The 16,961-nt window shown below is 36.9% G+C and overlaps 1 protein-coding gene across 1 annotated transcript; it reads right to left on the reverse strand.

The window, feature by feature from the left end:
• Positions 1 to 276: 276 nt before the first annotated feature.
• On the reverse strand, positions 277 to 13,241 carry LOC145681696 (uncharacterized). Its single transcript, XM_081753315.1, has 5 exons — positions 12,923 to 13,241; positions 9,408 to 9,728; positions 7,748 to 8,025; positions 2,981 to 3,140; positions 277 to 458 (listed from the first exon to the last, which is right to left on the reverse strand). Exons 2-5 carry the CDS (start codon positions 9,562 to 9,564, stop codon positions 277 to 279), a joined length of 777 nt encoding a protein of 258 aa, XP_081609441.1. The 5' UTR covers positions 9,565 to 9,728; positions 12,923 to 13,241.
• Between the last annotated feature and the right edge of the window lie 3,720 nt (positions 13,242 to 16,961).

Here is a 16,961-nt window from a genome sequence, read left to right on the forward strand (position 1 = left end):
AGATTTTCGTCTGTACTGTAACTCGTACATTTCAAATTTTTAATTTTTGTAACATACTGGAAAATCATGTGTGTCCTGGAAAAATCTATGATGAGAAGTCTTCATACATGACATATACGCATTAGTAAAAATGTTCCATGTTACAGAAAGGAATGCAAACATATGCCGAAAAGTCTGGAATAAGAAGGCACTTTTTATGTAAACAATCTGAAGACAAAGTAGTACCTGTCCTCTTTCTCTTTTCCACTCTGAAGATAGACAACCATGTTATTTCTCTTACACAATAACAACGCGTTCCGTTTCGGGGTGTTGTGGCGCATCTCGACCATGACCAGTTTTCTGTCTACGCGCTTCACGTCCACCATCCCTGTCTTTAACGTGGCGAAACCAGTTCTGTATTACGGAATGCACTTCACATTCAGAAGCATTCAATGCATATGGGCTTCTCCGAACTGCACCTGAAAACAATTACAAAGAAATTAGTGTTGTGATTCTGTTAACATATCCTAAAATATATTACATGTAAAAATACAATGTGAAGAAATTGATACACTCTTCAGGAAATCTGTGGAGCAATGACTTTTAAATTTGATCGGCATACTACAATCAGGAATTAAATTCTATGCTGATGGATTTTTTTTTTTTTTTTTTTGCCTAGCTCCTATCTACTACCTCACATACTTTTCGGGAGACTGGGACAAATGCATCTGATTCACTGGACTAACCTCGTTGAAACGTTTACGCCGTCTACTCTGGGAGGGTTATTTATGTAACTATAGTTGTCCATTCACGGGTGGGCTTTGGTCTAGTTATTCTTAAATAACACTACCTTATTATAGGAAATTGTTGACTAATATAAAGCAACGTGTTCTTACGTGATGTTATCAATCACCGGTAGTTATTTTTGTTTTGACTCAAGATTAATTTCACAGGATTCAATTAATTTTTAATTACCGAGATTTGGATTGGCCGGGATAGTAAGAAGGTGACAAGAACGCCCTATTAATACGGTAAGATTGGGACATATGCTTGGTGCTGCTGAGGAAAATCCTGGAAAATCTCAGCTAAGATAATCTTATCCTCTTGATGCTTATTTCTGTCTTGCAATTATGTCGAATTTATGGAAAATGATGTTCCGAAAGACGTCAGTTGCATTATTGTGTATTCCATCTATAGATGTGCAGTTCGGCTAATTGTTTGAACTTCCCCTGCTGGATTTTGCAGCAGTATCTCTTCCTCCCCCTATCCCTCTTTTGACCGCATTTACGGGGTTGCAATGTCGCAGCACCCACTGTGTCTCGTGTCTCTTACTCTCACTCCCAATACTATCACTAATGTGAAACAGATGTCAGGCCTCCACGTTTTGCTATATAAGAAACTATATATGTTGAACAGCAATCTTCTAATCACTGCTGAAAGGACAGCGTTTGGAACTGTGGCAACTAAGTACTCCACGTGGACTTGACGAGCGGTTGTCAAATGCTGGAAATGAGGGTTCTGGTTGGCCATTTAGTTATCGGGGGTGTTTTCCACAAGTTCTCGCGGACGATGACTTATTTATGGCACTAGCCCCCACACATAGAAGGCGGCATCCTTTATATACAAAATGCACATGTATAGATGGAATAGAGAATAATAGCAGTAATAGGTATATTGAATTTTTAATTTTTTAAAAGGCTTTAAGTAGCTTTGACTCACACCGATGAAACCCACGCACACGGTGGTTCTTCAACACAAAACCTACATGGCACGGGCCGGGATCAAACCAAGGACTCTATGCACCAGAGGCGAGCGCTCTACCAATGAGCCAACGCGGCTCCAGTAAATGTACTAGTAAGAATGCTACCATAAAAACAACTACAGCCTCTAGAGTACAGACGGTAAAGGTAACATATTTGTCATAAACATATTTAGGAACAAGCACAAGGAATAAAAAATGAATACATAACATTCATCCTGACAAGTAACATTCCAACATGAAGTATAACGTATAGAGAAAAAACTTCTACAATGCAGTACATGACATTAACTTAACCTAAAATAGTCGTTAATGTTGTAAGAAAATTAATTTATTATCCTATTCCACCTAAACAACAGCAAAACGAAAAAATGTATGTTCAGCAATTTACAGTTCCAGTAAAATCATAAAAATCTGATGACGCTAATTAAACGCAGCCAGTCAATCAAACCACCTAAATTATGCAAACTAATTCAACTGGATCCAGTCACAACAGTAACTACTCGCATGCATAGTTTACTGACAGAAATCGTAGCATCCACACCGACACGACAGATGCTTTTGTTGCATGCATGCATGCGGAGTTCACTAGTAGAAGCTGGAGAGCGGTCGCTCCTCAACGGTTGGAAGGCGGGACTATCTCGGGACCTGACAGTCAAAATATTATTTTCTTTTCTTTCGTTACAGTATACAGAAAACACATTATTGGTATTATTAATGATACCTATTAAATTACAGTCCAAACATTAAAGCTGAATGAATTTCCTTCTACCTAGCCATGGGGGATATACGGAACCAAAAATGCATTTAAATCGCACGAAAAAAATGCACCTTGACAGGAATGGAACAGGAACTGTCCAAAGAATCTGAAACAACAGCAAGATTTAACAGTCGAGAGTTTGAATATATTTTAGGGTCCTTCTGCAACTTTGGTTCAGACCGGATGGATGGATGGTGATTGATGGAATGGAAGATGGGGGGAAGAAAACGGAGAACTCCTAGAAACCCCACGCACATAGTGTCCACAAACCCGCATGGCATGAACTGGGTCCAATCCGGGGTCTCCACGCACCAGAGGTGAGCCATTTGAAGTATGTATCCTACAGCTTTAAAAATGTTAAAAATTCATGATACTTATAGGGGAACCCTGATTTGAAACTCGCTACACACAGACAAACCGCCGGTGAGGCCTTCCTTACAGAGTATTAGAAGCCTACAACTGAAAGCATCCCGAATACTCACCTAGTAGAATATCCATCAATTTCAGGTGCCTGAGAGGTTTCTTGTTGTGCTTGCCTGTCCAGTTAAATTGAAGTGCCAAATTATTGCAGAATAGTTTTTCCAATATTCTTCGTACGATGTGTTGTACCTTTCTTCCTCCTACAAGGCTCAGTTGTAGCTCCTGCAATAAAAACACTTAGACATTTAGAGCGAAATTTGACGTAGATCACATACAGAAGCATATCATTTGAAATATATATATGAAAAACCCGAGTAAAATTGCGTAATATTCGCTGCCAGGAACAATTCAAATCGTACATATTAATTGTCTATGTACAAGGACACAATCAAGAGATGAAGGCACACCCAATTTCGAACAAAGATGCCCTCGCATGACATGAAGATAAATATGTTCGTTCTCTTGACCTTCAGCAGGTAATGCAGGTACAAGATGCTTAAATTCTGTTTAATGCTTTGCAAAATGCAACTTCATAACGTACTTTAACACACTTAACTGACTGCATAACCTACTTACGCATTTAATGCATGCACTTAATGTGTGTTCCAATGCGCTGCTCGAAAGTTTTCTCAAGGACATACCTACTTTTCCGAAGAACCAACTATCACTTAGATGTCACATGCAAAAACTTCTCAACGGTAAAACATCATCAGTGAATTTCTGAGAAAACTTTACATGAAATTGGTATGTCTCCAGAACCTATTGCACTTTGGGGAAATAAAGTGAAATCCAATATGAGAGACGTTATGTCTAATATGCTATACAGATGTACTACTTGAGCTCATGCAGGGTGTCTACTAAAATTCCAAAATGAAGTATCGTGATTCTTTGTGACCTTTTCTTTACCAAACCATAACATTTCGTAACATTCTCAAGAGTGTATTTGGGTGCAAATTAGGCCGAATTTTCATGCATGCGATAGAAGCGCGTTTTTCTTGAGATTTGATAGTGTCTAAAGCCGACCATATACATTTTTGGTGGTGAATTTGGACATTTTATAGAACAAAATTTTTAAATCTGTACATATATTTGTGCAGATAAAAAAAATCGTGACCCAAAACCTAACTTTCGCGACTGTCATAAACGTTTTCGGATTTCGTGACCGATAGACACCCTGTCATGTATTTAGTTCTTTGGTCGCATTCATGGCCTCACTTGTTTTAAAGAAATTAAATGGGTGGGTCCGAGCTTTCCAGTAATTGTGTAGATGAAAAAGCTGTAGACCATAGCTATACATAGTATTGTAGCGCCATTTTGAACTTTTCAATATACTTTAGTATGTACTATTTCGAACTTAATTTATTTAAGATCTCTCAGCAACTTTGGTTAAAACCGATGAATGTTGATGGGATGATTGGTGGAATGAAACGAGAGAACCCGAGAAAACCCACGCGCACGGCGTCTGTCCATCAAAGCCAACATGACACGAGCTAGAATTGAGCCGGGGCTTGACGCAGCAGAAGTGAGTGGCCATACATTAATTAGTACCACAGATATTTTCTTCCGAATTATTAGAGACATGTTTTGAGGTATTCAAGGTGTAAATGACAACTTTTCTTCAAACATGAGCGTGTTCCATATCTTCGAAAGCTCGCAAGATTTCATGTACAATAAACTTCATTTCAGCTTAATATAGACCAACAAAGAGCACTGTTAACCCCTTAACTGTTTATGGCGTATATATACTCCATAACGGACGCTACTTTACACTGTGTAGTTTTCCTGCGAAAGTCGCTTCCACACTGCGTAGTTTTTTGCAGTCGCTTAGTTCACAAAGAAATGGATCTGGTGTTTATCCTGAGATGTATCGTTCTTCTTCTTCTTGCTATACTACTACTACAAATATTGCTATTACTACTACTACTACTGCTGCTATTACTACTAATAATAATGATGGTATAAATATACCACATTGACTTGACACCTAGGCCGTGTCCAAAAGATACAAGTGTGCATTCGAAGTACGCTTATTTCCGGAAAGGACGTCACCTAGTGTGCGTCAAAAGGTCCAAGTTCACAAGTCTGCGAGTGCATAGTACGTAGTGTGCGAGGATGTACACTACGTTAGCACACTTGCGTACTTAAGATGGGAGTTCTTCGTAGTAGGAACAACAATAATGTCAAAGTGACTTAATAAAATTTTAAAGGACATATGTTTAATATTTTTTTGTTGAGGTGAATAAATTTGTGGGCTGATCTAATAATAGTTTACTTGATAAATATACAAGTTAGTGATTTTACAAGTGGGATATAAAAATGTAACGCAAATAACAAACGTATTTATGTTGTGTTCTTTGAGTATTCAATGGAATTTAAAATTGTATAGGGAAAGCAACCAAATAGTTTCCTTGATAATGCTATAAAGGCATTTGTGTTTAAATATTACGTGGTTTATGTAGCTTAATTGAAATAATTATACTATCAGTAATGGAGCTATTTGCACGTAAATGAAAAATTTTAATGGCGTATGAATTAAAATGTTAAGTTCTATCATAGAATAATGAATACCTAGATTATTCATTTCTCTATACCTACAGCTACAGTTGCAGCTGCAAATATTAATTTGTAGGTAGATAGGCCTAGTTTTGATTCTAAACAAATTCCTTTCAAATCTACCATATTTCCTTGCACTTAAGAGACTGTAATATACCAATTACCACACATTAGCCATTTTTGACAGCTGCCAAAGAGTGAAATACAGATCAAAAGTTTCTTTCTCCACATTTATCAAAGATTTCACAAATTCCTCTTGGCAAGTGTTTACTTTGGCCATTTTTTCTTTTCTTTTCTTTTCTTTCTTTCTTTTTTCTTGATTCTTCGATTCAGCGATTTGATCTTTCGGTTCCGTTTTTGAGAACTCGCCTGTTAGCTTATATATGTAGTTAGTAACTAGGTTCATTTCTATACCAAAGTTTAATATTTAATTCACATAATATTGCCGAGCGAGCGTCAGCGAGTGAAGGCAGGTTAGATGCTCTAAGGAGATGTTCTTTTCAGTCTTGGTTACGAATGGGTTCATTGAACGATTCATTGAATGAAATGGCCAAAATAAAGACTTACCTTCCTTTTAATTTATATAATCCCATTATGAATTGATTATGAACAAATAATTCCTTCCGTATAGTTGAACAATGAGAGCCACTACATTGCATACTGTATTTTTTCATAAAACCGTCTCTTAATTTTCATAAAATTCTTATTAGATTGATAGTAGCTTTTTATGATTATATTTGGACAAGGGGATTTGTTTCGTTACTGAGTAACCATTTTCGTAGTGGGAAGCATGTAGGAGAGACAGCTGGTATATTTCAAGAAAGATGTAGGGCGCCGAAAGCATAGTGAAGTGCACTCAGATGTTGAAGTGTATATAATGTACAGAACTCATTTAAGCGGGCTTATAAGATAGTAATCTTATATTTTTTAACATATTATTTTAATTAGGGGTATCCACCTTGAGTACACTTGATCCTTATAAATTGGTATTTCATAGTGACACAATAGCTTTTTCCTGTTAATTTTGGTCCTCATGTTGTTCAACTTCACCACTTCTTTCCTTGTCATCGTTGTAAGAGTTAACTTTTGGTGTAGATTAAGAACATGGAGGCACTATTTTGAAGATATACGGGTAAAATCTATATATTCACAAAGAAAGAGTAACATATAAGGAACTTCAACATTAGCACAATATGGTAGAGATAGTCTAATCAGTATGCCTGTAACTGAGCAATACAGTAGAACGGTGACAATTATAGTGTCATTGTTTTGTATCTACCGTACACAAAGGAATTATACTCAATATGAACTCTCTCCCAAAGTAGTTTTGAGCCACATTATTGTAAATAACGCTCTCCTCGGTACCTTCGGTGTCCTAACGCTTTTGCAAATTCCTACTTTCACCTGCAATAAAATTCCTAAGCTACTTCGCAACAGTGTCATCAGCGCCCTAACCACCAGTGCTGCTTTTCTTCCGGGGGATTAATAAATATTCCCTCGCGCGAGCATGCCTAATAAAATAGAACATCGCCAATAGTTTAGTGGTTTTTATGCTGATAAATATTTGCAGATACTGCAAAACAAGCTCTTGGCATACATGAAAGAAACTCTCAAGTCATTTTATGGTTACCCCATATTGTCAATCTGTGATATATTTATCTCTAATATAACTGGAAAGTCATTCATCTTAAAAAAAAAAAAAAGCATGGTAATTTTTTCTAATACTCGTAATTCTCCCTTCTTTTGTTATCAATGTTCAACATTCCACCACGATGAGGCGCTGTAAACAAGTGTGGATCAAAAGCTAATTTGACGAAGTGTACACTATTTAGTGTGCACTCCATTTGTAGACTTCGAGTGTGCATCCTTGAAGTGTGCACTATGCGCTTTTGGACACGGCCCTAGTCTTCCGTTTTAGGCACTGCTATCGGCTGAAGGAATTCCACACTCTTTCGCTAAGGCTTTCTCGCTTAGCAGCTGCTGAACCCTTATTGGCTCAACGCGTGGATGTGACCTTTAGTTCGCATTTTTGCCACGGCTCAAGACATTTTGGCAGCACAATAGTATTATTAGTAATAGTATTAGTAGTTGTTATAATAGTAAAGTGGAGTAAAGTTTACGACTGTGCTTGCTGCGGTCGTTATGTAATGTTGTTACTAGTACTACTACTAATAGCTCACCTGAGAAGTTTAAAAAGAAAGAATAAGGATTACGTAAAACTGATTGTATTTACAATTATGTGATGTTTTCTGTATGAAAAAAAAAGGTAAACTTACCAGAATTTGCTCATTGTCCGGTGAAGATAGTAACCACTCTTCCACTCTATTAATGTCCTCCACAGTTTTACAAGGTAGTTTTATGTATTCAGGGAAAGATCTAGTAGCCTCTGGTTTGGGAGCAAAATTTTCTATAATAAATTTCTGCTGCTCGCTCACTTCTTCCAGCTTTCTTTCAATTTTTGCAAGGTGGCGGGAAATCACTGCCAAATAGTTTTCGTCCAAATCTAAATACCTTTCATTTGAGCTATGATCAACAGCTAATGAACTTCCTTCACCTAAAATTAAAATGGGATAAAAATAATGGTCGGAATGCAATTGAAAAATACAGACTAACTTACAAGATGAGAGCACAGTTTGGGAACATTGTTGTCGAATCAGTCTTCCAGTAGTGGTACTTCAGTATTAGTGTTTTATTAAAGCCCTGGCGCGCACTGCCAAGACAAAATAGCGAAAATCTTCCTAAACTTAGCCACACATATTACACTTTTTACACGAGATATTGTTTCGACCACAGTTCGAAGTGGAAAAAGCAGAGGCTATATGTTCTATTTCGATTTTGACTCGACATACCGGCTATCTAAATGTTGAAATACAGTGAGAGTACGTTGCCTAAAAGATTGAATGACTAAAAACCAGTCAAGAATTTCTTTGTAGTTACGGGAGAGAAGGACATGGGGTGACTTTGATCCCCTACCAACAACTTTCTGAAAAAATAAAAATATTCGCTTATGTTGCATTATAGAGAATAACAGGTTTCACATACTTTTTTGAAGAATGAATTTCCTGACTCTTTCAGATTTTCCCCGAGTGTTCACAAACAATTCTCCGTCCTCTTATTTACTTTGTTCTATATTGTACCTATTACAAGCAACGCTAAAGTTTCAGAAGTTTCTGTGTTTCAATGAGAATGGCATTTAATTTTTAACAGCCTTCTAATCACCCCACTCTAATAGCCATCTATCCTTCTGACTTTATTAAAAGATACACAAACACAGTTTACACAAAACAGTAATGAATGATTAAACAAATAGAACTTATCCTATAGAACTCATGGCTTATCACTGTAATGAAAACCTAATATGTTGTTTGCATATTAGGAACTGTGAAGGAAGAGCTAGGTTTATCATAAGAACACACACATATATATAGGATGGATAGAAATTTTAAGGGTGAATTCCACGCACTAAAACAAGAATAATGTTCTTCTCAAAAAAAATTCGAAAGTTTCGCAGCTAGACCTGTGTAAAGCTATAGTGGCATTGTTATAAATGTCGTAATATCTCTACAAATAATGACGCAAGCCGTACCAATTTAGCAAATCACAGCGGAAGTTGTAACCAATGGCTCTATTTTTAGCGAACTTTATGATTGGATAATGCTGCTTGGATTTCTTCACATGCCTTATTAAACCATACTAATATTGTGACAAATGAATTTGTACGTAGGGAAAATTCTGTATGCAGCACTCCTTTAATCAAAAAGTTTGCTGGAATAGATGGATTGGGTACACCTTCGAGTGTGATTCCCTAAAGCGAAAAGTCTTGCCGTAACTAGATGTTTTATTAAAATGAAATCATGTGGTACCGTAATTTATCCATTTTTGTAAACATTGATGTGTTATTCTAGTGGTAGCTTGCAATGATTTAAACAAACTTACCGGCAGATGATAAAGTCAGGTGTTCAGTAGCCTCGTTCCGATTCACAAGTTGGTCAGTCCTTACGCGAATATCCAATTCAGATGACGACCTGGTGCAATCTAATGACGCACTTGGTGGTGTTGGGAATTTCAGTTGATTTTTACCTATAATTCGCATTCTTTTCTCATGTTCATCATCAGATCTATCTGAATCACTTTCCGAACAAGACAATATTCTCTTCCTTATTCTTCATTTCTTCTTCTCCCCTTCTTCTATTGCGGATTGTAATTCTGAATCGCTTTCTGCTTGCTTCAATTTCTGTCTGGCTTTAAGAATGTCATCTGAAAAAAAAAAGAGAGAGATATTTGTATGAACAACTATTGTAATTTCAGACGAAAAGTACAATAAAGAGCCAAAAAATTATAACCACCGCTTTCAAAATGAACATATTTGGTTGACGTCAGGAAAATGGACAAGAATCAGTTACTCGCTGTGCGTATTAGGAGACAGTCCGCTGTGATATATCGGAGTTTGGGAAAGAGATGAATCTACTATACATCTGAACTACATAGCCGTGACTGACAATTACCGTAAGAGATCTTCATATCACAGCATACCTTATCGTCGATACTATCTTTTTCATATAAGCTAAAATACTTTTACGCAGGAATTTAGAACTGCAGAACATTGTTCGAAAGTGACAATGGCACCCTGACAACAGGGACGTAGTGTCCATTAAGGGTATAAGGCTTAGCCTATCCATTTATTTATACATCAGCCTGAAATGTTGCTTTTGGACATTGATACAATTAATTTTATTAAAATGGATTTATTTTATGATGCGCTGTTTAAACATCACAGGAGAATAGTTGGAAGCTTCTGCAAGAACGCATTGTATGCTATGGGCCGCTAGCCTTCCGCCTTTCTCATGTAATCTTGAAAATGGGGCGGTGCCAATCGCTTTCCCGTCACCCTCAGCAGACGAAAACCATGAGCAATACATAAATTCAACACGATGCAACGAAAGTGGACGGATGCTGACGAAAGGCTAGCCTTTCGGGTGTTTGGGGAAACAAAAGCGACAGGACGCGATCTTATAAGAAAGTATAAAACAGAGAGACTATGAAAAATTTAGGAGCTCACATTCAGTCACAAGTTCTGATAAAGATAATAAAAATCTTTTGAATAGTACTAATACATCAGGGACCTTATTGCGTACCGGTTTGCATTATCACAGCGTAAAATTTGCATTTTAGTTGGCAATAATTGATATAATAGTTACAATTGCTTGTTGAATTTTTTGCTTTGTGTTGCGACCCGCAAGTTTTGCGAAGATTGATACTGAATAAGGCCTCAGATGAGGTATAGTTTCTTTTTTTTTTTGTACTTTCAATCTAAAAATAGCTTTTTCTGTAAAAATCATCAATTGACTCTGAGCTGCAGCACTACTGTTTGTAGTGCAGCAGCACGACTGTGAGCTGCAGCACATTAGTATTCTGATATATGATGTTGTGGGTGAAGTGGTTAAGTTTGTGTCTATGATTTGGGGAATTTAAAATTAAGATAGCTCTATATCCGTTTTTATTTGTTTCTTTGAAATAGTAATAGTGTATGTGTGATATCCGAGTATCGTATATGTAAGGAAAACGTATATGTAAGGGAAATATAAAGCAGAACAACTCTTATACTATTTCCTGCGTTGTATGAAAAACATATTACTTGAATCAGCATTTTTCTGTCAAGCATTACAGCCAGGTCCGTAGTCAGAACACTAAGACGTGATCGTTTAGATAAGAGCGGGATAGTTTCTTTGGGGGGGGGGGGCAACTTGAATTCACTTTACATTCGTATATACATACAACAAACAATTGCAAGTTTCAGGGAACTGGACCCTTCCTAGCCACCCTCTAGCTACGAATCTAGTTTCAGCCTACCAATTTCAAAACTTCACGCTACGTTACTGCTTGACAATACATTATCACACAAAAGCGATAGTGTGAAAAATGACCAAAATATCCCAGCAAAAAGAAACAACTTCTTTTCGAGCTCTTTCTTCTCTAGGTCCTGCCTACAAGGACTAACTGGAAAATCCCTACCCTTCAAAGGGCTGTGGCATCAAAAAGTACTTTTTATATATATACAGGGTGTTTCAAAACAACACCGACAACGTTTGGGAGGTGAATCCTGACACCAAAATAAGACAAAAACTATAGACCATCCTGGGTGCACAAATGCTTCCTTTCGGAGTTGTAGGCTGCCGAAAACATGAATAAATGAACTTTAAAGGTTCGTAGCTCCAAAACTAGGGACCTACCGTAGTCGGGTCAAGACTTCACTTAAAAATTAGTATGTGCCCTATCCAAATATCCAAATTTCAGAATCCTGTAGTACTTCCGCAACACTTGTAATAGAGGTAATTGGAGAGTACTTCAACCTATATGCACTTAGCTAAACTCCCTCTTTAAAAGTTGTTTAGTGAGTACCTTAGGATTATGAAACATGTATTTTTGGATAGTGCACATATGTTTAGTGATTGAAGCATCATAAAATTTATGCAATTTTTAAATACATGCTAACCTCGTATTCCTCATATCACCTGATTAGTGACGATCTCATAATGAAACTTAAGAAGATATAACAGGATGGTGTAAGTTTTGAGATTTTTCTTTTACATTTTTCAAATTAGTGTTTCTGGGAAATCAAAATTTGATACTTGAGAATTTTTAAAAATTTCATTTTAAAAAATTCTATCGAATTATAAATCATATGAAAGCCTATTTCAGTAAATTTAAAATGAGTGAATGTTTAGCTCTCTAGCACAAAGAGTTACAGATATAGATAAATTTGTGTACGAAGGTGTATCAAAATTTGGCACTTTCTGAATTCTCAATAATTTATATTTCCAAAACCAGCGCGGCTCGATAAATCTAAAATTTTGGATTTTTCATACCCTCCAAAGGTAGTACTAATGTAACAAAATCATTGAAATCTGCGATGGGAAGGCAATTTTTTTTAGTTAAAATGGTTTGATTTGACGTGAAAGGACTCTCAAACTTAAACCTTGATTCTAGTACGGATAAAGGAGGTGGTGAGCAGAAGCAGAATATTCAGTTTGTAATTTCAGTCGATCATATCGGTGACTACACAAAACAGAGAAACACCTAAAAGTCCTAACTGAAAATTTACTCCATAGTAGATGACAGAAAATACTACAGAAGGCAAATTAAATTTCGACGGGCTAGAAATGTTCCAAGTGAATTTTGATAAAGGACTGTTTTTAAAGTTGAAGTACTTCGTAGAGAATGCTATACCAGATTTCTTGGGTCATGAAGCAGGCCGAAAACGTTATCCACGAGAAAACTCAATCCGACTTCTTGGGCAAATCTTCGCAAGAAATATACTAAGGCATAAAAATAACTGGCAACTTTCAAGATCAATAAGGCACATATTATAGGCCCTACTCGCCATATTCCATACAAATCGGCAGTGGTAGTGCGGGTTATGAACTAGGTTGACTTCTTATGGAATGACTCACCTGTACTGTAGAATATTCTCTTGATTGGATACAATGTCCACTGTTCGTCTGGTGCAGCTTTTTCTCCATTCACCAAAAATTTATTATATTGTGTTGACAATTTACATGGGGGCCAGAAAGTTTCTTTTTTTCTGGAAGTGATCCATTCATCCCTCACAAGTGCAAGCCCACCTCCAGAGCTTCTGTCAAATTCGACAACGTGGAACATCCTAATACAAATATATTTTAAAACATTCATTTAAAATTCTTGTGCACAAACACTATTACCTGCCTTGTCAATAATGTTACTGCTATAGATAAACAATATTAGAGCATGCAATATAACCAGTTCCGCCCACCATATGAAAGTAAGGGAAAACGTAGAGGCACAATCAAAATTATTTTCACAAAATATTCTTAAAAATGCAAGTACATACTTGATTATACTGATGAATGCTTGCCCCCATGCGCGAGGCCCTTGGAAAGAATGAGTACAGAATGATTTCTGTGGTGCAGCATTATGCACCATGGCTATTTCACGAGCAGATTACGAAACTTTTTTTTTTATTTCGATAGTAACACTGTAGGTCAAAGCTCCATGGAGTTGCCTTTTTACATACAGAATGGGTATGTAATTGTAATACACTCGCAATTCCTAAACCACAAATGAAAACAGAAGGTGTTGCAAATACGTGGCGAGCATTTTTTACTAATTTCAGTGGCGAACACTTGGAGTTTGTAGTCCATAAACTAACGGGGATAAGCAAGTAAGAGTATGGTTTAGGTAAGTTAGGTTTTTATTCATTTACATTCTGATAATATTTAACGAGAACAATTTCGTGGATTATAACAGCGAAGCCAACGAAAATGTTCTCTCTACAAATTTACATTTACAGTGCTCATGCCTCGAGTGAGAAAGGAAACCGGGTGTTGAACATGTACAAAACTATTTATAGTGGACATATACAACTGTCTTACCACAAGAGCGATTTTCGTCAAGATTAAAAAAAAGAACATTCAATCGGGCTTCACCGAGTTCTTAACAAAACATGTGATAACTGTGTAATTGCAGTACAACATTCCCTCTGCACTTCGTCGTTCGCCAGAGCACAACAGACCACTAAATTATAGTGTTCATTTTCTTTATCCTTCATCTTACGGCTTCCCTGTGCCTCTATACATAACATGTCTGTTTCTTTGAATTGATATTAGCATCCTAAACAAGCAGATGAACTACTAAGGGCGGACGGAGTCTACAGTATTTGTTAACGGGCACTGGAAATAAACCATTGCGTTCGATGGACACCGTCGAGACTTGAACCCGTGAGTAGGCGGCAGGTGCAAAGCAATAGATATTACCCTACTCACCAATATTATACGCTATACACCAATCCTTCTTAATAAATAAAAAAAATCATTCATACTTAAATATGCAAAATTCGGCATATAACTATCACTATCACTACTACTGCCTATTACTACTATTACTAGAAGCTTTTATTATACTTTCGGTCGAAAATCAGGCAAATCAGGTGGACGGTCAACTTCAGAATAAATGTCGTTACAGATAGATAGCAATTAGGCCTAACTTCACTTACTATCCTCCATAGGTTTCTCACCACCACTATGGTGGAAGAACATATAGTCCTACGTATATTTACGTATTTCATCCTAAATACAATGGCTCGAGACTCCGAAAGTTATTCTCTTTGCGTTTACCCACTCCAACACACTTTCCTTAACATCACGTTTCTCATATAAATTTGACTTTACTTGGTGTAGATAAACTGATCCGAACCCAAAATCGTATTCATTCTGTTGGACGCAGTAAGGATCCTATGCCGATATAAAAATAGTCTTGTACATATTCAACCATAGGCCTACCTGCTTCCTTTCTCGTTCGAGATACAAAGACCATAAATTAAGATTTCCTAGTGATCACAATTTACAATTTTGTTGGTTTCGCTATTGAATCCACGAAGTCACTCCTGTAAAGGATTACGCAACTGGAGTAACACCAAGTCATTATTATTATTTAAAATTGTTATAAAGAATGACGAAAATTACCTTGGAATTACTCGAGCAGAAGGTTTTATCAAATTTTGACTCATCTCTTACACTTTCGGGTTAGATTAGAGCTTTGTATTTCTTTTAACAGAACATGCACTAAATAAGAAACTCCATTACTACTTGCAGATTGAATTCAGGAGGGCTCAGTAAATATAGTGTGACATATGGCATAAACACTACAGTGCATAAAATATGAACCAACTTGTACTAGGTGGCCATTAGAAAGCACGAATGCTATCTAACCGAATTAGGGCAGGAGTGCAGCAGTGGGAACCAGAGGTAACGAGGAGGTGCGTCCGTAGAGAGCAGGCGCGTCAGCGATGGGAAGTGCACGCATGAACGAGTATAATGGAAGAAGACACGCATACAATACTTTCACCATTACTCAAAATTCGGGTTCACTCGAGCAAACGGTTCTACTGAAAACAAAATTTATAAGTAAAATACGGTGTAAAACACTTTTTATAAAAGTAGAAGATTGTGAATATGAGTAATTACTCTTATTGGATATCATATTGAAATACATTTTGAATGGCAGTCAACGTATTCTAAGTGTAACTATTTACTGGAGCGGAAGAATACAAAAATGCAAAGGTGGAAATAAACGGCGGGAACATTCTGTTCGTGTTAGCATTGGACGTTTGCGATGGAAGTAATGCAAACATACAATTTTATTACAAAGAATTGTGATAAAGCGCGTTATGTCAGAAAGTTTTTGCAGCGTCATTGTATGTTGAAACGTAAAATCTACTGTGCGAAGTGTGGAAAAAAAAGTAAAAATTAAGAACAGATGAATTTCTCCTCGCAGCGGGCCATTTGTACCCGGGAAAGCAATGATGCCATTCTGAAGATAGGAATTATTACAATTATTTAAGTTCTTTTGAAGCTAAAAATTATTGCGGATATTTTATGTATTTTTCCACTGTTCTCGCTGGTGCGTATGCCCTCTATCGCTGACGCGCCTGCTCCCTATAGACGCACCCTCTCGCTCGGGTCCCCTTGCTGCGCTCCTGTCTGGCTCGGTTAGATAGCATTCGTGCTTTTTAGTGGCCACCTAGCACAAGTTGGTTCATGGTTTATGCACTAGCTCTTCATTTAAAAGAAACCTTAAAATGCACTAATTGTGTGAAAATTTGGTTGAACCTTCTGCTCGAGTAATGCCCAAAATTCATTTTAAAGACTGTCCATTGACAGTAATTACTCATATTCAGACTCTCATCCTTCACGAAAAAAGGTTCACCCTACATGACACGCTCCAGCTGCGCATCGATAAGTAGAGCCCTTTTAATAAGTATAGTAGAGTAGGGTAGGGTAGAGTAAAGTAAGATAGAAATAAGTAGGGTAGGGGTTAGGAACGAGTTAGCTTAAGGTTAGGTAAGTTTTGATCCATTTTCATAAAATTATTCGAGTGTAATTTCTCGTTTCTGAGTGAGTATACCTGCTGGAGCGGGCGTTGTAAAGTTAACCCGTATATTTTAGCTATAAATTTTCTATTTGGCAGAACCGTCTGCTCGAGTGAACCCATTACCTTAAGTTACTTGTGTTGATAGGGGCATTCTTTTATGTGTGGCCCTTGGTTTACAATTATCAAAAAGGATTATGCCTGAAAATGTTAATTTATACATATATGCAGGCCTGCTGTTGTGTCTGCTCTTTTTCTACCACTTCTCAAGCGAACCGTACATTTGAGTGTTATTTTAAAGCCCTGTAGTATCTATGGCTCAAACCATGCACCATACATATAATGAACAAATACCACGGCTTTAATTTTGGACAAGACAGGGGCATGTTCTCATGTACTTTTATTGAGTATGCATAATATAAGCTGATGGCCTCGTTCTGTAAGCAAAACAATCAGCTTGATACCTACAAATTACATTAAGGATGAAAGTTGATATTTCTTCACCAACTTTAGGGAACTCATATGCACTTCTACATAATAATTATTTACTGAAAATACATAGATTTAATTTATAACTAATAAAGAAAC

This window comes from Thermobia domestica, chromosome 3 (assembly GCF_964235325.1).
Source record: "Thermobia domestica chromosome 3, izTheDome1.hap1.1, whole genome shotgun sequence".
NCBI classification, from domain to species: domain Eukaryota; kingdom Metazoa; phylum Arthropoda; class Insecta; order Zygentoma; family Lepismatidae; genus Thermobia; species Thermobia domestica.

Excerpts from the sequence above, each read along its gene's own strand:
- LOC145681696 (XM_081753315.1), bottom strand. The coding sequence starts at position 9,564 with ATGCGAATTATAGGTAAAAATCAACTGAAATTCCCAACACCACCAAGT. Across the intron at positions 8,026-9,407 it reads CCTGACTTTATCATCTGCCG|GTGAAGGAAGTTCATTAGCT; the intron begins GTAAGTTTGTTT and ends TTTTAATTTTAG. Across the intron at positions 3,141-7,747 it reads CGGACAATGAGCAAATTCTG|GAGCTACAACTGAGCCTTGT; the intron begins GTAAGTTTACCT and ends TTTTTATTGCAG.